General features: G+C 37.5%; 2 protein-coding genes and 1 long non-coding RNA gene across 3 annotated transcripts; 1 reads left to right on the top strand and 2 right to left on the bottom strand.

The window, feature by feature from the left end:
* The first annotated feature begins 275 nt into the window (after positions 1–275).
* Positions 276–8,496, top strand: LOC136831052 (uncharacterized). Its single transcript, XM_067090998.1, has 4 exons — positions 276–450; positions 647–897; positions 7,178–8,014; positions 8,422–8,496. Exons 1-4 carry the CDS (start codon positions 276–278, stop codon positions 8,494–8,496), a joined length of 1,338 nt encoding a protein of 445 aa, XP_066947099.1.
* Positions 8,497–12,054: 3,558 nt separating this feature from the next.
* LOC136831357 (uncharacterized) lies at positions 12,055–20,530 on the bottom strand. Its single transcript, XR_010850845.1, has 2 exons — positions 18,453–20,530; positions 12,055–13,340 (listed from the first exon to the last, which is right to left on the bottom strand). It is a non-coding gene; the product is annotated as an uncharacterized lncRNA (long non-coding RNA).
* Positions 20,531–23,468: 2,938 nt separating this feature from the next.
* LOC136831051 (uncharacterized) lies at positions 23,469–25,460 on the bottom strand. The gene has a single exon (XM_067090997.1). It carries the CDS (start codon positions 25,458–25,460, stop codon positions 23,469–23,471), a length of 1,992 nt encoding a protein of 663 aa, XP_066947098.1.
* Between the last annotated feature and the right edge of the window lie 233 nt (positions 25,461–25,693).

The raw sequence follows: 25,693 nt of genomic DNA, 5'->3' as shown, positions 1-25,693 counted from the left end.
AGATTTGATAATTATCATTCAATTTGAAACATTGATTAACTGATCATTTGAATTTAGAGATATATGTTCAAAAGCAATTGCTTCTAAATTACAAGGGTGAGTCAAAAAGTTCTGCTACACTCCCTATATTTCACGAGTCCTTGAATTCACTCGAGTAGAAATCTGTTTAAACAAGTAGCCATGATTAGATGGTACCTATGGACAAGTCCAATCATTATTAGTACACCAGCTGTTGTGTTGTTAAGGTGTCTTTAAAAGAAGGGCTCTTTAGCAGCATGGAAAAGGACAACTTTGAAGTGAGAGCTAACATCAAATTCTTAACAAAATTCGACCGGAAATCTTCTCAGGTCATTGACGCTTTGCAAAAAGTTTATGGGGATGCTGCCCCTCACAAAACAACATTTTGTAGATGGATCAAGCGTTTCAAGGAAGGCAGAAAGGACCTCAAAGGTAACTAAACGGAGGGAAGGCCATCAACCTCAACAAATGAAGAAACTGTGGCTCAAGTTCGGACGTTGGTTGAAGAAGACCGTAGGATTTCGATTGACGCAATAGCCAAGGGTGTGGGAATTTCACATAGTTCAGCGTTTTCAGTTGCTGGAACATCTTCCTCTCCATAAGCTTTCTGCTCAGTGAGTACCAAAAGTGTTGCGTGAGGATCAGTTTTCTCAAAGAGCTGACATTTCCTTGAGCCTTTTAAGCAAGTTTGAACTTGCTGAAGAAGATTTTATGGAACATATCATAACTGGAGATGAGACTTGGATTTATCAATGTGAACCAGAGAGCAAGGTCCAGTCAAAAGTGTGGCTTCCAAGGGGTTCTGCTGGACCAATCAAATTCAAGGCAGAGAGGTCAGCTCAGAAGATGATGGCTACCATTTTTGGGGATTGTGAAGGGGTAATCCTGATAGATTTTCTACAAGGTCAAAGAACGATAACCGGGGCATATTATGAAAATGTCTTAAGGAAATTGAAAAGTTCGCTGTTGGAAAACCGACCAGGAAAATTGCACCGCAGAGTTCCCTTTCATCACGACGACACACCAGCACATTCTTCAAGGGTAACGAGCTGTTCTACAAGAATTTCGTTGGGAAACATTCCATCATCCGCCTTACATTCCTGATCTTGCCCCTTCAGACTTCTTTTTGTTCCCAAAACTTAAAGAACATTTAAAAGGAACATGATTCGGATCCATTGATGAGGCGAAAACTGCTGTTTCTACATGGTGCACAACAAAAGACGTGGAGTTCTACAGAGGAGGGTTAATGAGGTGGAAACACCGTCTTCAGAAGTGTATTGACTTAGATGGAGGATATGTTGAGAAATAGTTCATATATTATGGCTAAATAAAGGTTTCCATGAATTAGTAGCAAACATACTGAAAAATGTGTAACACTACATTTACATACTACAAAACTCACATTCACAGACAAAAAAAAATTACTGTACATACAATACATTTATTGTAAATACATTCCAGTCAAATTCCAAATTGTATTCAGTACAGTACACCCTACCCTGCATGTTAATTAAAGTATGTAAACTCTGCATATTAATTAATGTGTATGTAATCTTAGCGTGAAGACGAGAGTTACACTTTATTTCACCAATCATCCCAGCATTTCTAGGCACATGACTGTGAGAACAGATAGTGATGCTCTCACTTTAAATAAAGAAACTTTACTCATGAATTTAACAATATACTGTAAGTACAGTGGTACCTCGTTTGTCGAACGTTTCTTAATTCAAATTTTTTTTTTTTTTTTTTTTTTTTTTTTGCCAAAATTTTCGAAGAAATTTTGTGTCGTTTAATCAAACAAATACCCGTACTTAGACCTGACTGTCTTGTTCATACTTGTACTCCTACTGCGTCGTACTAGAAAAACTGTATTACGGACTCACCGATTCGTGGATTTCTCCATGAAACATATATATAGTACACATTACACGCGGAAAATTCACCCATTCTCAGTATTTTTCACTGAGAAATTTTCACTAATTAGTGTATTTTCATATAATTTTCATGACTAAATGCACTTTTTATGATAAAACTATTAAAATATTCAGGTACCCAGGTAGTGCTCGAGTTACGATAATTCGATTTTGCGATGGGGAAAGCAATTAATACCAATACGACAATATTTCTAAAATATTTTTAATTTCGCAAGGGTGCAGGCAGCAGCGTGCAATCAGGCAGTGAGACAGACCAAATTACAATAGACCAACTTCTTTTCCGCCATCTCTTAATCCCAGCTTCTAGTTAAAAAAGTAAAAGAGAATGATAACAGTATTGTTAGGAGCGTTATAATCTTGCATAAATGTGTACAGCCATAATCAACCGAATGAGAAACTGCTTTGCTTATAGCCGTTAAACCGAATCGGATAGCAACAGCTGTTTTGCTTGTATTTCAACCATCGTACGGTAGTAAACAATTACTGTAGTTACAAATGATGTTAAGTAGAATAAGCCCGATATATTTTTACATTATATCCGTATTTGCTATGGATAAAAGATCGGCAAGGAAATATACTGCTAAATTTAAGTTGCAAGTTGTAGCTGAAGCTAAGAAAACAATGTTCGAGCTGCTAATGACTATAGATTATCGTGCATTGGCAACATGGATAAAACTCAACCGTAAATAAAATTGGAGAGAAAGTATTTTAATCAAAACTGCTGGGTGTGAAAGAACACATATTACTGCCGTTTTCACGCCGGTAAAAGATAAATACGTAAAGCTTGTATTATGATGAAATCAAGTGAAAATAGTGAACGGAATCTTGAAATTTTTTTCCACGAAACAGACATGCCCCCAAAGGCCAAAATCATCTATTAACGAAAATAATAGCTAAGTTAATTTCACAACGAGGCGTACTTAAGTTATATTTCGACTTAAAAACACGTCGAATAATGAAAAATAACCTTGCTAACCAGAAGCAAGAAAAGTGATCTGAATTGAGTTAAATACTGTGAAATAAACTTACCACGTAATCGATTTCCAAACCAAAACATTGATCGTTATGATCGCCATTTATAATTCAAAATCAATATAAGAGGATGTACAATATTATTGGATACAGTGAAGTAAAGCATAAAATTTTAAAAGATCCATGGAAAAGATGCATATTCGTTATGTTGATATTTGATAATAGGATATTAATAGGTGAAGATCGAGTACAGTGTAATGTAGGCTAGGCTACCATGTATGTAAACGATATACCATAGTATAGGCTAAGCTAATTCTTGTTATTCAATGTCTCTTCGTATTGAATTATCATAAGTCACTCTGCATGAACCTCCAGAATTAGGTAATAATAATAATTACTATACCATATATGTAGAGTGTACTTTATATTGTAGGCTAGGCTACCATATATGGTACTGAATACCTTAGTGTAGGCAAGGCTATATTGGAGATAATTTTTTCAAACAAACGATAGGTTTTTTGGGACCTAACCCCATCGTAAGTAGGATAATACCTGTATAAGCATTTTAGTTTTTTTGTGTGTTTGAACTATCAAAATAGGCAGTTCTAAGTGTTTTTAGAAGAGTTTCAAGTATTTGCAGATTTTAGCTATTTGCAGGGTGTGTGGTACACATCCCCCGCGAATACGGGGGTTTACTAACATGTATTTTCCTTCATACGTATGTAAATAAAGCGCAAGCACAACATATAGGTTAATGATAACCATATTCAACAAAATTAATAAAACAATAAAGTGTTTCACAAAATATAACAAAAGATGAACAATATTATGTCACCATGGTGACGCACTGCTGACTGATGGAGAGAGGAAGTGCTTACACTTAATGTATGTACGTAAAAACAGTAACATTCACATAAAATAAAAACAAAAGAAGGGAATTTCATAATAAATTTAACATGATGATACAATACTGTAAAAACAATCAAATGCAATACAGTAACAATAAGAATCTGAAAGAGTCGTACTTGAGTGAGTGTTCGGCACTGCAGTGTGATACGGTTGAAAGGAGGGGGAGGGGATCATGGTTGCTGTTAGGTGGGAGACTGGGATCCACTTTCCACTGACTTTCCAGGTGGAGCTGCACTCAGATATTTTTTCTCTTTTACTACATTTCACCAATTTGCATCCACTTACACTTGATGCACCCAAATCGCTTCTTTTTGTTACAGTAAAATACCTATCGAGTGATACTTGCTTTTTACCATTTTTAGCACTGTAAATGTAACTCATCCCCACATCATGAAACACACTGGCGCCGTGTTTAGCTTCTATGTGCCTTGGATGGTTTGTTTAAATGACTTTCTAGTGAAAAGTTGAGGTCTCTTCCCTTTTCTTACTTGTATTCTTTACTTATTTCTTATTTGTTTACAAATTCCGTATGTTTATTGGATTATAATTTTAAATTATGACTTTTGCCAACAGTAAGTTGATGTGTTGTGGCATAATTAATCTCCTTCTTGCACGCAAGATCCAAGTGTAAAAAACATGTTGACATTTACAACCATACATGCATGAAGGATTTTTTTCACATCTGCTGGACGCTGATTACATTCTCTCTCTCTCTCTCTCTCTCTCTCTCTCTCTCTCTCTCTCTCTCTCTCTCTCTCTCTCTCTCATACAGGCACACACACACACTATCGATTCCTTTGATTATCCTTGCAAAATGTGAATAAAAATTATTTTGTCAACGTTTGCCTACTGCGACCATTTCAGCTTCCTCGAGGGGATCCCATCTCTTTATTATTAGCCCATCTGTTTTATTACATTACACTGTTAATTTAACTTTTGAACGCATTAATAGAAAAATATTTAAAGGGGGACTTTTTGGGTGGGTTGGAACGAATTATCCTGATTCCCTTTAATATTTCTTATAGGGGAAAATGTTTCATATTTTGAACAAATCACATTTCGACCAGCCCTCTGGAATGGATTAAGTTCAAAGTCTAAGGTGCCACTGTATATTAAATTATGTCATCACATACATTTTAGTAAGAAATTTTTACGCGATAAATAGCTGCACAAACCTTCTTTGGCAAATGCAAGCACAAAACAAAAGATTTTAATAAAGCACAATTTCTTCACTGGGCAGACAACTAATGCCAAATTACCGACTGAAGCATACAAACAGCTGGCCATGCTGGGTCACTTACCTTGGCAACAAAGGACCCATGCTCAGGCTCAAAAGAAATCTTCCGTTGTGTGCATGCATTTGTTGACCTTCCACCCTCACAGGGAAAAAGAGGGAAACATTGTCTTGTGCATTCATTCATCATCCACCTCATAGGCATACCCAGGAAGTCGTTGGTCACGGGCGTGTTTTTGTTCGTTCTCCGTCCACTTTCACAGGCGCACCTAGGGAAGTGTTAGCATGTGTGTTCTATCATTCGTTCATTCATTCACCATCCACCTTCACAAGGTCAAACAGGAAAGCTTCGGTCTTGTGCATATACAGTTATTCCTTTGTTCACTCCCTCCAAATTGGGACCACCTTGACGTGGTGAGGGGCTCTCGAACCTAGGGATTAAATTTTTTTTTCTCCCTAAGTTTGAACCAGTGTCCCACATATATAATAATATATTTTAGGAGTAATTTTGTGGATTTTTCCACTTTTTTTCAATATTACCAAACTTAATAAATAGGAAAACATATCATAGCGTGGAGTGACGTTGAATCTGAAGCTAAATAGTGGGAAGTGTGGTAGAACCATCATCTACCTGATAATGTTCGGACCTGTTTTTTCAGGCGGAACTATTCTGTGGAGGTGGACTACGGATTCCAGGGGGTGCCTAGTTCTAGGAATAGGACCTTTGGCTTTCTGTCCAGTTAGCCCATATTGTGATTAGGATGGGGATGACTGTATTATTGCAATACACTCAGTCCTAGCAAGCGGGTTTTGCTTACACTTGGGCCATACTAATCATGATATGCCATCCCCTTTTTGGGATAGGATAGGGACGCGGACATTTGGGAGTCAGTTCCCACTTGTGTCAGTAGTGGAACATTCAACTTCATAAAAAGCCAATGATATCTTTTCAAGATTTAATAGTTTTTTTTTTTCTTCCCTTATGCAAAGTAGTCTTAAAAATTTCAGTACCCCTGGACCCCATGATTGTAAAATTCTGGCACAGAGGCACAGTCATTGATTATTGGAACGTCACTCCCGAATCTCCTTAGTATAGATATAAATGCTACAAAGGAACATCGTGTTCCAAATAAAATATAAAATCCTAGAAACTCGGAGAGTTTAGAAAATCAAAAAGAAACAAATACAAACAAATCGGTAAACTCCAGTATCATAACACTGGAACCATACGCAATGGACAATAATTCTAAAATAGAGACAAGTAATCCTCCTAAAACCCCATCAACACACGACAACTCATCACCGATGAATGTGAAAAAATCTAAAAGAAATAATTATCGACTCAATCCTATGCTAGTTCATTTTGAACATATTTTTGGACCAGACAATTGGTCCAGATTTTTTATATTAAAAGCAGAAAAACAGATCTCACCAGCCATTTTAGAGAACAAATTATTAAATATACACCCCACACAAGATATGGAATGTAGACATATCAAAAACAAAAACAATGAATGGCTAATACAAAACAACAACCAAATCCCAATCAACAACCTTTCTACAAGTAACCAACATAAATGAAATAAAAGTAACAGACAATGATGAAAAAGTTATCAAAACAAATATTAATTGAATCCCTTAAATTAAGATACAACAGCATACATGCCTTGGAATTATATACTGTCCCAGGTAGAAAGGATGCAAATAAATATATTAAAATAGTCAAAATAAAATTTACAAACCGGGAACTACCACGAAAAATAAAAATTCTAGGACTAAATAGAGAAGCGCACCCCCTTTGTCCCTAAACCTCTCCAGTGTTCAAAATGTCTAAAATACGGCCATTCAGCAAAAAGATGTAGAAATAACGCCATGTGTGTTGTATGTTCTGAAGATCATACAACAAACTGGAAATGCAAAACCTTTAAATAAGTCAATTGCAAATTAAATCATCACGCAAAATCTAAAGACTGTATATTTTATCAATATTATACAGAATTACAAATGTTAATGGACAGAACTGGTATGCCCGTTAACGAAGCCAAACTCGAACTGAAGGTGAGAGGAATCAATGATCCAGTAAAATGCTATTCATATTCAAATGCCGTAGCAACCCATAATAAACAAAGAATCTCAACACAGAATAGCTGAGACACACCTCTCCCCCTCCTCTACTACTCATAAAAGCCCAAGAGTACAGTTGCAACAGACCTCTCTTACATCACAACAGACCTCCCCAGTAATAATACCAGTTAATCATTCAGAAACGAATTCCAGTGATATGGAAAAATCAACGGAGGTTAATAATCCAGATCTGGATACTCATAATGCACTAACATCATCCACAGAAAGCTTAATTGACAAAAATAATCATAATAAAAAAAGGAAAGTAATTGACAGAACTTCCGCTAAGGGTAAAAAACCTAACATTCCGTTCACAGATCGATCTAACAAAACACCAGTCTGGCCCACCATTAATCTGAAACAGATTACATTAACTGCATCACAAATGGAAATCCATAGTGTTCCACCGTCCAAGACAAATATAAATAACGATTCCCCAAATATGGATAAAACCTCTAACTCCTCTGTACTCTCATCACCAAAATCAACGAAGAAATCTTCAATTAAACATCCCACTGAAAAATCAGAAGCCCCCAAAATTCATCAAATCACAACCATATCAAGTCAACCCTCAACAAGACCAAAGAATTATAATAATAATAAACCTAAAAATTCAAATCAAAATTTTATACCAGCACATCGGAGGTCCAATATACCTATACCAGAAATTCCTAACAAAAATATTTCAACATCCAATAATGGAAACATAACTGGGACCCAGAGATCAGAACCATTCCTTCAACACTCGGAACATGATATATCTTGCGGATGTCAAGAGTGTTACATCATAACGTACAATCGATTACCCAACAGAAATGAAAGTGTAACCCGAAATTTCATAAATAACTTTACTAGGTTCCGAAAATGCCCTTTAACATTCCATCAAGATGGCGAACTGTGCTCGGAAAACTTAAAACTAAAAAAAAAAAAAAATGATCAAAACTCAAATAGATTTGCTAATAAGGAAATATGAAGAAGAACCATTCAATGCATCAAATATTCAGCAATCAAACCAAGTTACAAAGAAACCACAAAGTAACACAAACTCCCTGAAAATGTTACGGGATATAGGTAAGTCATCAATTAACTTAGAAAATCTAGCACCAATCCCACCAAACAATGACCAATAAAATAATTCAGTGGAACATGAATGGATTTTCTACTCGGCTTCGGCTAGGTGAAATCCAGAGAATACTAAAGGAACATAAACCTATTTGCATACATCTACAGCATATTGGTACAACTCCAAAGAACTTTAGAAACTATAAATTAGCTTGCCACTCACCAATGTGGATGGCAAGCTAGGAACAGCTATATATATTCATAACGATTCAACTTACGAACCTTTAAATATTACATCATTGTCATATCTTATAGCTGCAATCAAATTGCATATTCCAGACAATCAAATTATCTCTATCATAAATCTATATAATCAGCCAAACTTCAGACTTTAGTGATTTACTACAAATAATAAATAATGTAAATAGCCCCCCTACTAATGGTAGACTTTAATGCCTATAATCCATTATGGGACACCACACATGCTAGTAACTTGGCCGATACAAACATTGAAAATTGCATAAACGATCAGAATTTACACGTCTGAATGAAAGTGATTCACCAACGTACTTCTCAAAAACTCATTGAACTTTCTCCTCAATAGATATTTCATTATGCTCACTGGAATTAATAGAAAAATTGGAATGGAATGTCCTAGCCGATTCATACACAAGTGACCACTTTCCAATTGTTTTGAATTATCTGAACAAAAAACAATCATTTCCCATAAAATATAACTTAATGAAAGCTGATTGGGATAAATATAATTTACAAACTAGAAATATCCCTCCCTTCCCATTAAATCAAAACAATGATGTCACAAATTATTTCTTTTCCAGTTTTGTAATCAGTGCTGCAGATAAATGCATCCCCAAAGCTTCCTCAACTCCTAATATATCCACCGTTCCATGGTGGTCTAACAATTTCTCTCTCTTAAATCAGACCAAACACACACTGGCACGTAATTTGAATAGATCAAAGTCTAGATTAAACACCATTAATAAAGGACCTTTTAATATAAACAAACTAAATAAGATAATAGTTATAAATATAACTATTGATCACATTAAACCACTTTACAATAGGCTACTGTAAATATAATGCAAAGTTTCGATAAAGCTCAACCGTGGAAAAATTATATTTTGGAGTTGTCACGAAATACTTCAATTAAGGAATTATATATGGCACAAAATTCGTAAAATCAATGGTAAACATATAAGACCACCTAGAAGCCCAATACAAATAATGGCAAACTAAATCATAACCTACAAGATATTTCAAATATATTAGCCAAATATATTGAAGATATTAGCGCTTATTCTAATTTAGATGAACACTTCAATAGAATTAGAACACAAAAAATGAATCATTCACTTAATTTTGAAACTGATGAGGACCTTGATTATAATCAAGAATTCAATATGAGTGAACTTAATTTTGCTCAAAAATCATGTCGATCATCAGCTCCGGGTCATATGATTTCTTTTGAAATTATCTAAAATTTACCTACACTTGGTAAAGAATTTTTATTAAAATTATATAACAACATATGGCTAACGCGCTTTCCCAACTAAGTGGAGACGTGCAATAATTATACCCATCAGTAAACCAGGAAAAGACCCTAGTAACCCCACTAATTACAGGCCAATATCTCTAACAAGTTGCTTGTGCAAACTGTTGGAGAAAATGGTTAGTTTGAGATTAATAAATGTTATAACAAAAAACTCAATTTTATCACCTACCCAATCGGGATCAATAGCTGGTAGATCTACACCAGACCCATTAACTCAATTAGAAGATCATATTAAAAAAAGGATTTGAAAAGAAAAAGCTCACAGTGGCTATTTTCTTTGATATAGAAAAGGCATATAATACCACATGCAGATACAATATTATGCACAAACTCCACAAATGTGATATTCGAGGTCACTTTCCAATATTTATCGACAATTTTTTAACAAATCGTACATTTCAAGTACGCATAGAAAATACATATTCAAATTGCTACGTACAAGAGGAGGGTATCCCCAAGGCAGTGTTTTGAGCTGCATCTTATTGCCCTGGCAATAGATGATATTACTGTGAACCTGCCTGAGGGTCTACAAAATAGTTTGTATGTGGATGGTTTTGTAATATATTATTCAAGTTATTCTTTGAGACATGCTCAAAGAATACATAATATAGCAACAAATAATATAACCACTTGCACCAACTCCGTAGGCTTCAAGTTGTCGGTAAATAAAACAAATGGCATTGTCTTCTACAAAGACAAAAAATGGTTGAAACAACAAACCATTAAGTTATATCTTTATAATGAAGAGATAAACATGTGCAATAGTGTTAAATATTTGGGTATAATTTTTGATCAACATTTAAATTGGAAAGATCACATCAAATATATCAAAGCCAAAGGATCTAAAGCCATTAAAGAAAATCTCACACACCAAATGGGGTGAAGGACGAGACACAATGTTAATGTTGTACAATGCAACAGCACTATCAATTATAAATTATAGCTGTCCAATTTATTCGGAGTACGTATATGTAAAGGAGCCTTCCGCTCATCTCCAACTGTCTCTATCCTAGCAGAGGCAGGCCAACTGCCTCTAAAATATTACAGAGATCTAATTACTTTAAGAAGAGGCTTATCCCTTCAAGCAGGCACATCTCCTGCATCAAATAAATTTCTCAATCAAAATACAAATAATAACCCAAATCAAAACTCATTTACTAAAAAAAACTAATCATCTATTGAATTTACATAACATGATACCCAAATTTACCCAAGAAATAAATCTGGTCACACCATGGACACTAAAAAGGGCAAAAATATGCACATATTTATCATATCTTCCAAAGAAATATATGTCCAACACAGAAATGTACCATCAACATGCCATGGAACACATAAGACGGAAGGGTAATCCCTTCATAATCTACACAGATGGATCCAAAAATGAAGCTGGAGTGGGCTCATCAGCCTATTCAAGTGATAAAACTATCCAAATGGGCCTTCCTCTAATATCATCAGTATTTACAGCTGAATTAACAGCCATACAATTGGCTCTCAAGATTATAACAAAAAGGAATTCCTTCAACACTCATTGAGCGACTCATTTGAGCGGATCTCAAATAATCACTGTGCAATTTAAATACAATAGGATCATTTAAATCAAATAATCACCTTGTCAAAAACAAAATATCCAACGGAAAAATTAACAAAGGATTACCTTTTTTTCTATCTATCACCTTGTTAAACGGACAAAATTACAGCCTCCAAGTTCAAATTTGTTGGATCCCAGCCCATGTAGGCATTGAGGGTAATGAGAAAGCAGATAAAGCTGCTAAATTGGCTTGTACAATCCCCCAACTACTACGAAAGCCCCATATCAGACTGGCTAGCATCAGTTAAACCCTTAATTTATAGGGATTGGCAAAATGATTGGACAAATATGCCCCCTCAAAACAAACTAAAACAAATTAAGAACGAAGTTAAAAGTGGCATTCTTCTACCCAAAAGCAAAGAATTAATGAAGTTATTTTAACAAGACTCAGAATAGGACACTCCAGACTCACACATGGTCATCTGATGTCAACTCCGCACACAAACCAATAACTTGTGAAAGATGTAACATCCCAATAACAATCAAACATATCTTGATTGACTGTCCCAGATGGCATCATGAAAGAAATACTTATAAATCAATAAAGGATATTCAAAATAATAATTAAATTGATAAGTAAAATATAATCTTCCCCCTTTTTTCCCTCATTTTTTTTTCTTCTCTCTTTCCCTCTTGATTTTTTTTTCCTAATTCCCCCCCTTTTTTTATTATTTATTTATTTATTTAACTACTTCATTTTTTATGTACTCTTTCCCCCCTTCTTTTCCCAGCCCGAGAAGAACCCTAAAAGAGTTCAGAGGTCTGGTTAAACAAATCATTTATAACTAACCAACCAATTTATTCAACTGCCTCAGAAACAACTCTAAAATCTCTAGATGCTTTACATCACGAGGGAGTGCGTATATGTACAGGAGCCTTCCGCTCATCTCCAACTGTCTCTATCCTAGCAGAAGCAGGCCAGCCGCCTCTAAAATATTACAGAGATCTAATTACTTTAAGAAGAGGCTTATCCCTTCAAGCAGGCACATCTCCTGTATCAAATAAATTTCTCAATAATCAAAATACAAATAATAACCCAAATCAAAACTCATTTACTAAAAAAACTAATCTATTGAATTTATATGATACCCAAATTTACCCAAGAAATAAATCGGATCACGCCATGGACACTAAAAAGGGCAAAAATATGCACATATTTATCCTATCTTTCAAAAAATATATGTTCAACACAGAAATGTATCACCAACATGCCATGGAACACATAAGATAGAAGGGTAATCCCTTTATAATCTATACAGATGGATCCAAAAATGAAGCTGGAGTGGGCTCATCAGCCGATTCAAGTGATGAAACTATCCAAATGGGCCTTCCTCTAATATCAGTATTTACAGCTGAATTTAACAGCCATACAATTGGCTCTCCACATTATATAAAAAAAAAGGAATTCCTTCGGCACTCATATTGAGTGACTCAAGAAGTGCAATAGGATCATTTAAATCAAATAATCACCTTGTCCAAAATATCCAACTGGAAATTCATCAATTAATTACAAACGGCCTTCAAGTTCATATTTGTTGAATCCCAGCCCATGTAGTCATTGAGGGTATCAGGTCTTGAATTGTCACACACAATTTACAGTTTCCGGTTTATTTATGTTCGGGCCGATGACCAAACGGCGATGATATTAACAACAAATACAGAACATGGAAAAAATATCTCCAGAAGCTCCAATGGGCGAGGAGTGTATCCTTAAGGTAGATGTGGATGAACTCCAGACTTCTGAACTCGAAGGAAAAACAAAAACTCTGTTCTGGAACTTCCAGACGACAGCAACATCGCTGTTTGGTCACCGGTCTTCTAACTACCGTGATTTTGGGAAACTGGCAATTCGCTCCTTTTATTCTGACATTACTCCCCTCCTAGGAAAGCCTTATTGTCCCGAAATCAAGGCATCCACATCATCTGAAATTATACAAATATTTGAAATAACTGAAAATACAATAGTTTATTTTTCACCTAATAAATATACACAAATTCTTACTCTCTAACATACATGAAACTTTCAACAAAACTTCTAGTTTAAAGAACATTGAATAGGTTTACCATGGCATATCTAATTAATTTGAGACTAACAAAACTTTCATACATCTAAACTTGTTCACAACAGGCGATGTTGTGAAGCGAAAATAGCATTGGAGACATTCATAATGTTGAATATCTATGCTCCCTAAGCAACAGAGTTTCCCCTGCAATTAACCTTGGCCAAGATTACGTGTTGCAGCAATGGGTCTACAGTTACCTCAGTGGGAACTTCAATACTCCTTCACACATCTTTTACATACCTGTGTAAACATCAAACTGAACAAACTATCCCTTGACCACTACACCTGGAACTGCAATCAGTTTAATTTTTCCTTCGTCTCAAATTATAGGCATGTCCAGAATGAACGTTCTCCTCCTCGCCACTTGAAGAATCAGACCAAACTTCTGTCTCTGTGAACCATTCTTTTGTGAATAAATCTTAACTTTCTGGCATGTTTCTCAAACACTTTAGTAGGGTTAACAGGGTCAATTAATTTATACACTACATCGCCTACTTTTCCTGCTGCTTCAAAAGGACCTTCCCAGTATTTATTTAATTTACGACTCGTTCCTGGTAATGGAGATTCCTTCATTACTTCCACTAAATCTCCGATATCAAGGTTGTCTTCTTTAGTAAGTTTCTTAACGTATTGCTCCCTGTATCTTTGCATATTCCTCTTTGAAGATTCTTTAATTGCCTCATGAGCTCGTTTAAGAGAATCTTTTACTTCAGACTCTCCAGACTTGTAATGTAACAAAAGGCCAGCCACTCCCATTTGCCTGCGAACAGTCCTAGAATAAAAGGTCATAAAAGGTGTTGTATTGGGTGGAATGGACAGAAGTGTTTAAGCTGTACTGAACATAATCCAGTAAACTTGGCCAAGTTTGAGGATTATCTCTACACAAAATTGTCAATGTAGTCTTGAGAGTACCGTGAATTCTTTCAGTTATTGCATTACTCTGTGGACAATAAGGTAACGTCATAGCAGTTTTAATACGAAGATCCTCACAAGCCTGACGAAAAATATCTGCAAGAAATTCTTTACCCCTATCAGAGTAAAACAAATTTAGAGCACCAAAAGTCAAAACATACTTTAGCATTGCATTTGTTATAGCAGTAGAGGTTTTATTTCTTAAAGGAGTAAAAATAACAAATCTACTGTAAGCATCAACCACTGTTAACACGTAACGGTATCCAACATTACTGCCATATAAATCCTTAAATCTAACGATACTCTTTGCAATGGCAGATCAACTTCCGGTAAACTCTGAAGCTTAGACTGAAGACCCTTTGTACCTTTCCTTTCTTGGCATAACTTGCAAGACTTAGCATACTCACAGCAGTCCTTTAACATAGAAGGCCAATAAAATAAATCGGCTGCTTTTGCGAATGTCCTACGAGGACCTGGATGTCCAGCTACCTTTGCATCATGGGCCACCTTCAATGCATAATTACGTAGATGCTGAGGTATTACTAACCTCAGTAAGAGGGAACCATATTCACTAACTTTTGTGCAGTAACGGACGCTATCATACATCTGAAAATTCTGTAACAGAGATCGTGGAGGTTTCTTCCCAGGTAACTTGCCACCTTCCAAAAATACAATCAGCTCTTGCCAACGGCTTTCCCTCATCTGGTCTGCTCTCATTTCCATTGCACTAAATCCTTCTGGTAATTTACCTTCGTCCTTATATGAAACTTTGGTGACTACCTGAAAAACTGGTCTAGATAAACCATCAGGGACATAATGAGCTTTTCCAGCTTTATAGATTATATCGAAAGAACAATCATCTCAAAACTCCAACTTGACATTCTTGGACATTTAGTTTTGCGTTTGAACACTGAAACCAAGGGACGGTGATCTGTAACTATAATGAATTTGGATCCCCAAAGAAAATTATGATATTTTCTTACACTCAAAACTGCCAGCGCCTCTTTATCAGTAGCTGAATACCTCAGCTCGGCACCCTTTAATTTACGAGAAAAATAGGCTACAGGTCGTAACTCACCTTTGTGTCTTTGCATCAAAACACTACCCACTGCTAGTCCACTTGCATCTGTATGTAGTTCAAAAGGCAGCTGTAGATTAGGTGCAGCTAACACAGGACACTTTACTAGCTCCTTTAAGTTCTTCAAATAACCTTTGGCAGTCATCACTCCATTCAAATTTAACAGTTTCCTTTGTCATATCTGTCAATGGCAATGCTAATTGGGCAAAGTTGTTGATAAACTTGCGATAAAAACCTACCATTCCTAAAAACCTGCGGATTTGTTTAGTAGAGGTAGGAGGTTTCAAATCTAGAATGGCTTTGACATTATCTGGACTGGGACGAACACCATCTTTTGATACTACATGGCCTAGCAATTTAATTTCTTCCTTGACAAAAGAAGATTTCTTCAGACTTAATTTTATACCAGCTTTGTTTAGTAAATTCAAAGTTTCACTTAAATTAACTAAATGTTATTCAAACGAATTCGAAAACACAACTACATCATCTAAGTACTCTCTTTTATGTTTATTATTTATTGGGGCTAAAATCTTATTGACTGTGCGCTGAAATGTACTTGGAGCAGATGCCAAACCAAATGGCATTCTTTTGAATCTATAGATATGTTCACCATCACTGAACGTGGTCTTATCTCTATCAGATTCCCTGACAGCAATATGCCAATATGCATCTTTAACATCTAAATTTGTGTAATATTTAGCACCAGAAACACAGAATCCAACAACTCTTCTAGCTTAGGGAGAGGATACACATCATCCTTTGTTCAAAGCACGAAAATCGATACAAAACCTTTCACCACCACCTGGCTTTGACACAAGAACCACAGGGCTCAGTCAAGATGCAGAACTACGCTCAATAACACCCCTTTTCAGCATTTCTTTTGTCATTTCCTTAACAAACTTAGCTTTTTCAGGTATTCTATACATATTGCTTCTAATCGATTTAGTGTCTCCTGTATCAATACAATGTTCAACATCAGGTATAAGACCAAGGGGATTATCACTTACAATAAAAAGGTTATCATATTTACAGATAAGTGATCTTAATTTGCTCCTTTGGACATTATCTAAATAACTCCAGTCTTGGGCTTTTAAGAGTCTACTTAATGCATGTTTCCTACTACAACTATAACCAATTTCTTCGTAATGTGGTAACATTTCATTTGTTATGTTAAAATTATTATTAGTAATTAGTTGGACATAACTGCTAGGGTTTTTAATAACAGGTGCAGACTTCCAACGTTTTACAACAGTTCTGCATTTTCTAAAATTAGGTGAGTCCGACCTACTTCTGCAGTGAGAAGGTACAAAATATGGATCAGTGATACCATCATCTTCCACGACATATGCTTTAACCACATGCATACCAGGTTTAATAACCATTACTCTTGAACCCCCATTATAAACTGGAATCCAAGTAAACCCTTTACCATTTTTATCTTTTGGTACACTAAGTAGCATAGGTTGTGGAATTTGATTTTCAAGAACAGGTTGACAAACAATATAACCAGAAACATTATCAGGAACTCTAGCTTTCACATTACCAACACTGCCAGGTTGGATTACAATATACTTCATGCATTGAATTTTGAGAGTTTTGTCTCGAGAGCCGACCCTATTCAGCAACTTAACATGCTTGCAACTGTCAATTTTTCTCTTGGGGACAGTTACTTGTATGCCATATACATTAGAAATAGCAGTTCTGCATACTGGATATCTTACACCACACCAAAGAAAATTTCTCATGTTACCAGTCTTAGATAACGAGTAATTGGTACGTTCCAAAACATCTATACCAATTAAATAATCAGTTGATAAATAACTATCAGGAACAATAACAACAGAATGAGTAATCTTATAAAATGGGGAGATTTGTATATCTACTGAAACTTCTCCCAACGTCTGTACCTTTGTTTTTGTTACCCCAAATAAGAGACTTCCTACATTTTTTAATTTTACTAGATTTTTCAATGCTTATGGCACTACTCCGAGCTATTGTTTGACATGACCCAGTATCAATTACAGCACTTCGCAAAACATTGTCAATTCTACAAGGAATAACTGGAGATACAACACCTGCATTCTCATTTGCTAAGTTCTGAATACAGGTCTCTGCATAATTTTTGAGACTGCTCTCGAAAAAACTGATATTGTGGGAAGGACTTCACACATGACCCTCTCCTTACACGCCCAGCAAGTCCCTGGTGGGGGTTTATATTTACAATTATCAGTGAAATGAGACGATGCATAGCATACATGACACCACTTCCTTTTCTGTTTAACACTACGATTATCATTTGCCCTCTTAGTATTGATGACAGTTTCATCCTTAACGTAGTTTACCTTATTAACAAAAGCATGGCTAATAGAAGGTCGCTGCAGTGAAGACCAATGAATTTCTAGCTCTTCCAAAAATCTGTCAAAAGATATTTTCGAGTCTAGGAAGGTTTGCATATAATTAGAAATTTCCTTAGGGAAGTCTCTAACCAACAAATTCCTCACAGTTGAATGTAAATCCGGGACATCATCAAACACTTGCTTAATTGACGCATGTAAATTCATTACTAAAATAAAATATTCCCTTGGAGGTCGCGAACTGTCATATACCGCTTGTTCGTCCATTCCAGCCATGCTGTATGGAAAGTCTGCTTAGGTAATAATTTATTTCTGAGTTGAGTTTTCATTTGGTCCCATGAACATTTATCCAAGTCTAAGTCGTCGCAGCTTATTAAGGCACTTTTAATGTATTGGTCCATTTTTGCAAAAGCACCTCTCACCCTCCTTCTATCATTACCACCACAAAACAATTCAACTTCTTTACACCAATTATTAAGTTTACCATGAGCAGCAATAGCCTACCCTTCAAATCATCTGCACATAATAATGTTAACATACCGTAATTTGATTTATCCATACCTGATGGAAAACAGTCTTCCTCTTCACTGACTTTCCCACTACTCAGTTTGGATTCTAATTTTCTCACCTTAGCTCGAAGATCACCCAGTTCTGTCCTTAACTGTTCATCCATGTCTAGCGTCTTCTTGCTTCCTACATTAACAGGTTCATAACGTTTACTCCGTTGAGCGGCTCCTCCATCGCCAGTTTGAATGATCTCTGCTTCAAGCTCTCGACCACAGGTAAATTTAAACACAACCTCATCTCCCTTTAAATTCATTGTCCTCAAAACTGAAGATAATTTACTACGGAGATTACTTTTTTTACCTTTCACCGTTTTGCAACCAAGTTTCGATAATGAAGCCGATAGTTCATTAACATTCATGTCATCAATAAACTTCTCGTATTCAGCCATCTTGCATGGATAAAATACGGTCATCAAATCACTTCCAGCCACTGGTCACTTCACCAAAGACGTGAGAAAGATCCCACCGCTGCCACCATGTATCAGGTCTTGAATTGTCACACACAATTTACAGTTTCCGGTTTATTTATGTTTGGGCCGATGACCAAACGGCGATGATATTAACAACAAATAGCCTACAGAACAAGGAAAAATATCTCCTGAAGCTCCAATGAGTGAGGAGTGTATCCTTAAGGTAGATGTGGATGAAGTCCAGACTTTGAACTCGAAGGAAAAACAAAACCTCGGTTCTGGAACTTCCAGACGACAGCAACATCGCTGCTTGGTCACCGGTCTTCTAACTACCGTGATTTTGGGAAACTGGCAATTCCCTCTTTTTACTCTGACAATGGTAATGAGAAAGTAGATAAAGTTGCTAAATTGGCTTGTACAATCCCCCCAACTACTACAAAAGCTCCCATATCAGACTGGCTAGCATCAGTTAAACCTTTAAATAATAGGGATTGGCAAAATGATTGGACAAATATACACCCTCAAAACAAACAGACAAATTAAGAACGAAGTTAAAAAGTGGCATTCTTCTACCCAAAAGCAAAGAATTAATGAAGTAATTTTAACAAGACTCAGAATAGGACATTCCAGACTCACACATGGTAATATAAATTCAACTCCGCGCACAAATCTAATGACTTATGAAAGATGTAACATCCCAATAACAATCCAACATATCTTGATTAACTGTCCCAGATGGCAACATGAAAGAAATACTTATTTACAAAATAAATCAATAAAGGATATTCTAGCTAAAGGTAATAACTTTTCAATTAATAATACCATTCTCTTCTTAAACAAAATTAAATTAATAAATAAAATATAATTTCCCCCCCCCTTTTTTCCCTCCCTATTTTTTATTTTATTTTAATTTTTTCCCCTTTTTATTATTTATTTATTTAATTACTTATTTAATTTTTTTTATGTATTCCACCCCCACCTCTTTTTTTTCCAGCCCGAGAAGAACCCTAAAAGAGTTCAGAGGTCTGGTTAAACAAATCATTTATAACTAACTAACCTTTGTTCACTGTCCGATACCCCTAGTGTACTTAGTGGATTATCTACTCATGACAAGGGGTTATCCACTTTGGTGCACTCAGTCCACTGTCCAATAACCCTATCATACTTATTGAACATTCCACTAAGTAAAACATAATTTTATTTTGAGCGGACACCGGCAAGTCCGCGAAGTTGAGACCCGTAAAGTCAAGGTGCCACTTTAGGATTGGGACTTAAGTCCCCAATTTTTTTTTTCAGCAGCATTATTCTCACAGCACAATATAAAATTTGATGAATACTTTGTCTGCCACGTATACTTTCTGTGCGCTTAATGTTTTTCTTAAGAAGTTTTTCTGTTCTAATTACCCTAGTAAAGTTTCAAGATGTCCTATGGTCAGGTTCTTCCACTTTCATTTGTACTTCCACTTGGAGTTCTGTGCACTAAGCCCAGAATTCTTAAAGGCCTTTCAGTTTCATTTGTACTTCCACTTGGAGTTGTGTGCACTAAGCACAAAGTTCTTAATAGCCTTTCACATTTCATTTCTATTTCAGCGTGCTGAGCACAGAACTCTTCAGTGCCATTCACCGTTATCCATACTTCCACCATTTGTTATGTGTAGGCTACTTTGTACAGAATTCTTCAAGTCTATACAGGAGGGTCTCTAGGATTTCAATTCTGTAATTACAATTGTCGTATGTTATTTATTAAGTAGTTTCAACAAACGGATCACAATTAACCTTCATATGGTATGTCTGAAGGGTTTGTCTTTAATGCCTAAATTTAATAGTGATAAATTTATTTAATGGTTTAATTACATAAAACTTTCTTTATTAATTTCCTTCTTAACTTATAAATGCCTACAGTTTTTTATTAATTTCCTCAACTCACAGATGCCTAGAGTTTCTGCCTAGGGGAAGGGAAGAGAGTTGCTCTTGTCTACTGTAAACACACACACAAATTAGGAGTAAATTTGTAAGACAAAAGAAGTCGGGTGTATTATGCAGTTGTCACCTACTCCCTAGTCTATCCAATTTTTTGCACTTTTCCAAGAACGAACCTCGAGAACAGACATACGCTTGTTTCTACTCTTCATTTCTCTTGGGTTCTTACAGCCTGAAGTCTAAAAGTGTCCTTCTCACTGCCACTGTATCTACTGCCTCTGATTTAATCTTATGCATTCTTCTTATCACATGTCAAAACCCTCTCATTCTTTTCTCCAGCCTTTAACATACCTCCACAAATTCCTTGTATATAGCACATTCTTCCCACCACACACCAGCCATGAATCTTCCACAGTCACAACTTTTTAAAATTACTCCATTTTCTTCATTGCCCCCATTTCTTCTGAACTGGGTAGTATAGGTCATTTGTACCCATCATAAGTCAATGTGCTATAATGAAGGTTTAGAATTCATTCAACATCTCTAAAACCCATTGTAGTCATTAAATGGAATATATGGAATAGTGAACCTGTTAGTAACAAATCAAACCCATGTTGGGATATGGAATTCTCATCAAAGGAACAACATAAAGTAATTTGACTAGTCTTTAGGCCACTCTTTTGTCCCAAGGATATTAGATGGACAGCCCACATGATCCAATCCCCACATGTATTGTACTGAAAAACTTAACAGTTAAACATATTATTGTGTGAACATCCAGGCTAAGGAAAGCGATCAGTTAAGGAAGTGTTGTAAAAAAATTAGATCTAAACTTTATTATTAATAAAGACAAATCCTTTGGGCCAGCCTTGCTAAAGCTATACTATAAATTAGCTTTGTGGTTTGATTTAGATTTTATGAAATTGAGGCTGTCATGCCAAGTACTGTACCACATCAGGCACTTTCAGCCATTCAGTGAAGAATTAAACAAAGACTGGGAAAACATATTCGTAAGTGATAATGTAAAGTCCCCGCTAAGCGGGTCTTCTATGATGGAGACCCGTTTTCTATGCCGCTCCTATGATAACGGGTCACGCTGGATCAGCCATACTCAATCATTCAAACTTATCTATGTAAATGTATACATGTTACTAACTTATTTTGCATATGTTTCTTTTGCTCATGTGTCAGAATGTTGTCAATTTGATCATTGTCCATTTTTGCAAATCAGAGTGTATTTATTCATTGTATTTATTGTCAAGGGTAATTGACCTCAGGTCACCCTGGTTCTCATTGTATCCCTCGGCGTGAAGTCAGTCCACCGCTATATAAACCACCTGTGTCCTCAATAAACTAGCAGTAACTTTTCTCCTGCTCATTCTTTAGCACCTCTTAAAGTGGTGGCCCCTGGATTGGTTCCCGGAGCCATTAGCGGACTCACACAGTGACTTAGTCTTGGCTCCAGGAACTACCCACGCCCCTAGTGGACTAATTACGGCGCTGTAACCAGTGTTCGGGCATGCTGACTCTCGTTGGCAAATCACCAGTGTCATTAACGGACTCACACGGCGCACTCCCAAGTGCATATTGACAAGAGTATTCCACTCCAGTTAAGAGGGCTAGAGTGAGCATGGATGCAGACATTCCCTCCCACGTTCAGTTAACCGCGAACCTCGCAGACTCAGACGTTTACCTACTGCTCATATCACCCGCGCCCTCCCCTGCGCCAAGATTCACGCGCTCCTCCACACTGCTACCCGCGCCCCGCACGCTGCCCTGCCCAGTGGAACAAACAAAAGCCGCCCATTACTACAGGAGGTTCATCCCCGGGATCGCACACACCATGGCCCCTGACGGAGATCCTGAAGGGCCAACCAAAATCCTTAGTGTGGGGACCCAGCCAGCAGCAGGCCTTCTCCCTGATGAAGGCTGCCCTCACCGAGGCAACCACCTTGGCCCACCATGACCCCAGCGCTCCCCTCCAACTGCTGATAGACGCCAGCAGCGTCGCCTGCGGAGCCGTCCTGGAGCAGATCGTCGACGGCGCCCCCCAGCCCATCGCCCTCTTCAGCAAAAAGTTCAACCCCGCGGAGGCCCACTACAGCACCTTCGACAGAGAACTCTGCAAAGTGTACTGGGCGGTCCAGCACTTCAAGTTCCTCCTGGAGGGTATGCCCTTCACAATCTACACGGACCACCAGCCGCTGGTCCGTGCCTTCACCAAGCAGGGGGACGCATGGTCTTCCAGGCAGCAGCATCACCTCGCGACCGTCGTGGAGTCCACCTGCTCAATCAAGTACCTCCCCGGCAGGAAGAACCCTGTAGCAGACGCCCTCTCCAGAATCGAGCTCAACGCGGTGCAGCTCGGGATCAACTACGGGGACCTCGCCCGGGAACAGGCTGCCAACCCGGAGACTCCAGCCTACCGCACCACCATCATGTCCCTAAAGTAGAGGGATGTGGCCCTTGCCCCCAGGGGACCAAAACTCCTGTGCAACGTCAGCACCGGCCAGCCTCGCCCCTGGTGCCCGCCTCCCGCCACTGCCAGGTATTTGACATCATCCACGGGCTGTCCCACCCCTCCGGCAGGACGACGGCCAAGCTGCTGACAGAGAAGTTCGTCTGGCACAGGATGCGGAAGGACGCGAGGACTTGGGCAAGACAGTGTCTTTGGTGCCAAACCAGCAAGATAGGACGTCACACCGAGTCCGGGGTAGTCGAGTTTCCACAGCCGGAGAGGCAGTTCTGTCACATACACATCGACGTCGTCGGCCCTCTTCCCCCGTCAGGCAGGGCCAGATATCTCCTGATGATCGTCGACCTCTCAACCAGGTGGCCTGAAGTGTCGCCCATGATGATTGGAGAGAGTAACCCAAGGGGATCATATAATGATGAAATAGTTGATAACAACCCTCTTCTGGTGAGTGGATTTTCCTTGAGCGCAATTGAAAACTTGAATGAGTCTTCTTTAAGGTCCCATAACATTCCTAAGGCTCTTGTCATTAGATTCTCCCTGTCAAGATCAAACTTGTCACTTTCAATCGAACAATCTTCAATAGGCAAAGCTTTAAGGATGTCAATTGAACTGCTAACAAATTTAGTTAACCTAAATTCTCCTTCACCTGTTGCAGATATCAAATCCTTCACTAACTTAACTGCTGTAGGAACATCAGCACATGACTTCAAACAATCGTCAACATAGAAATTATGCCTAATAGTATTACCAACAGTTGAGTCATACTTCTCATCTGCTTTGTCTCCCGTGGCCTTCAGTGCAGTATTTGCAATGCTTGGTGAGGAGATTGCTCCGAAAATGTGAACAGCCATTCGGAATTCTTCAAGAGGTCGATTGATGTCCCCATTAGGCCACCACAGGAATCTAACATAGTCGTGATTCTCAGGTGGAATCTTTATTTGAAAGAACATAGCTTCAATATCTCCAATGAATGCATAATCCTCTTGCCGGAATCTAATGAGTACTCCCGTCAATGAGTTGGTGAGGTTAGGACCCTGTAGCAGAACATCATTTAATGACAAACCTCCAAACTTTGCACTACAGTCAAAAACAACCCTAATTTTCTTTTTCTTGGGATGAAAAACTGCGTGATGTGGAAGATACCAGACAGGAGACTTGTTGACCTCACCTTCTGGGACCTTGTAAGCATAGCCTTTGTCAAACAACTTATCCATGAATGCTGTATATTGCTGTCTGTAATCTTCACTACTCTTCATCTTTCTCCTTTGCCACTCCGCTCTGCTGACTGCCTGCTTCTTATTGTTAGGAAGACTCACATTGGGATCTCTGAAAGGCATGGGTAGCTGGAAATGACCATCTTTAAATTCAATGGTATCCTGGCACCTTTTCACAAATCTTCTGTCCTTAAAAGACAAGCCACGCTCTTCAGGAACTGAACCAAGATCCTTTTCTGAAAAATCCAACTCAAAGAACTTCCTAACACTTTCAATAGTAATACAGTCGGTAACATGTTGAACATTAGATACAAGTAACCTGTGACATGAAACCCCATTTGAACTAACCTTAACATGTACAGGCCCATTAACCGTCCACCCATGCAAATATCTCACTGCAAAAGGGCCATAACCTGAAGTGGGTATAACCTCTAAAGGTTGCAAAGCAGTTGGACAATTACTACCTATCAATATTCCTATGTCTAGCTCTGGCTGATATAATGGAATCTTATCAATAACACTTGATAAATGAGGCCAATCCTTTAACATTTCATACCTTGGAATTTGATCATGATTAACAGGGATATCCCTTTGAGTGAATGCCTTTGGCAATACAACATCATTATTACCATGTATATCAGTGACAACAAGATCATTTACGATAAAAGTTTTGACTGCATCAGTCCCATGCATTGTTTGCAACTTGACAGCTGTTTCAATACCTTTACAGTTTAATTGATCCTTGATATTATCTTTAATGAAACAACCTGTACTGCCCGTATCATAAAAGGCATAAGTTTGTACTACATTATCACTACCCTTTACATGTAATTGCACAGGCAAAATCGATTGCAATACTGTATCAGAAATTGTACATGCAGAAGACTTCACACTACCTTGACCTTGAGTATTGCCTTGACCTGGAGTGCGACCTTCACCTTGAGTACCTTCTTGACCTTGAACACAATTTTGACCTTGAGTGCAATCTTGACCTTTACTTCCAAACTGTGAACAAGCTTGTGAAGTAATTGCATTATTACTGTCAAACATCCTAAAGTTCTCAATATGCAAAGTGGTAGGATGCCTTTTATTACATGTCTTGCACTGCCGTCGATTGAAACACTTTTTCGAAGTATGGTTATTGCCAAAACAACTGAAACAAAGACGATTGTCTCTCAAACTTTCGTCTTTCATCCACACTCTTGTGTAGAAATTGAAAGCAGTCCTCAATATCATGATGACCACTACAGAGTTGGCATTTCCTGGTACACTGGTTTGCAGAA

This window comes from Macrobrachium rosenbergii, chromosome 48, assembly GCF_040412425.1.
Source record: "Macrobrachium rosenbergii isolate ZJJX-2024 chromosome 48, ASM4041242v1, whole genome shotgun sequence".
NCBI lineage: Eukaryota > Metazoa > Arthropoda > Malacostraca > Decapoda > Palaemonidae > Macrobrachium > Macrobrachium rosenbergii.
This window is presented reverse-complemented; position numbering and strand designations above follow the sequence as displayed.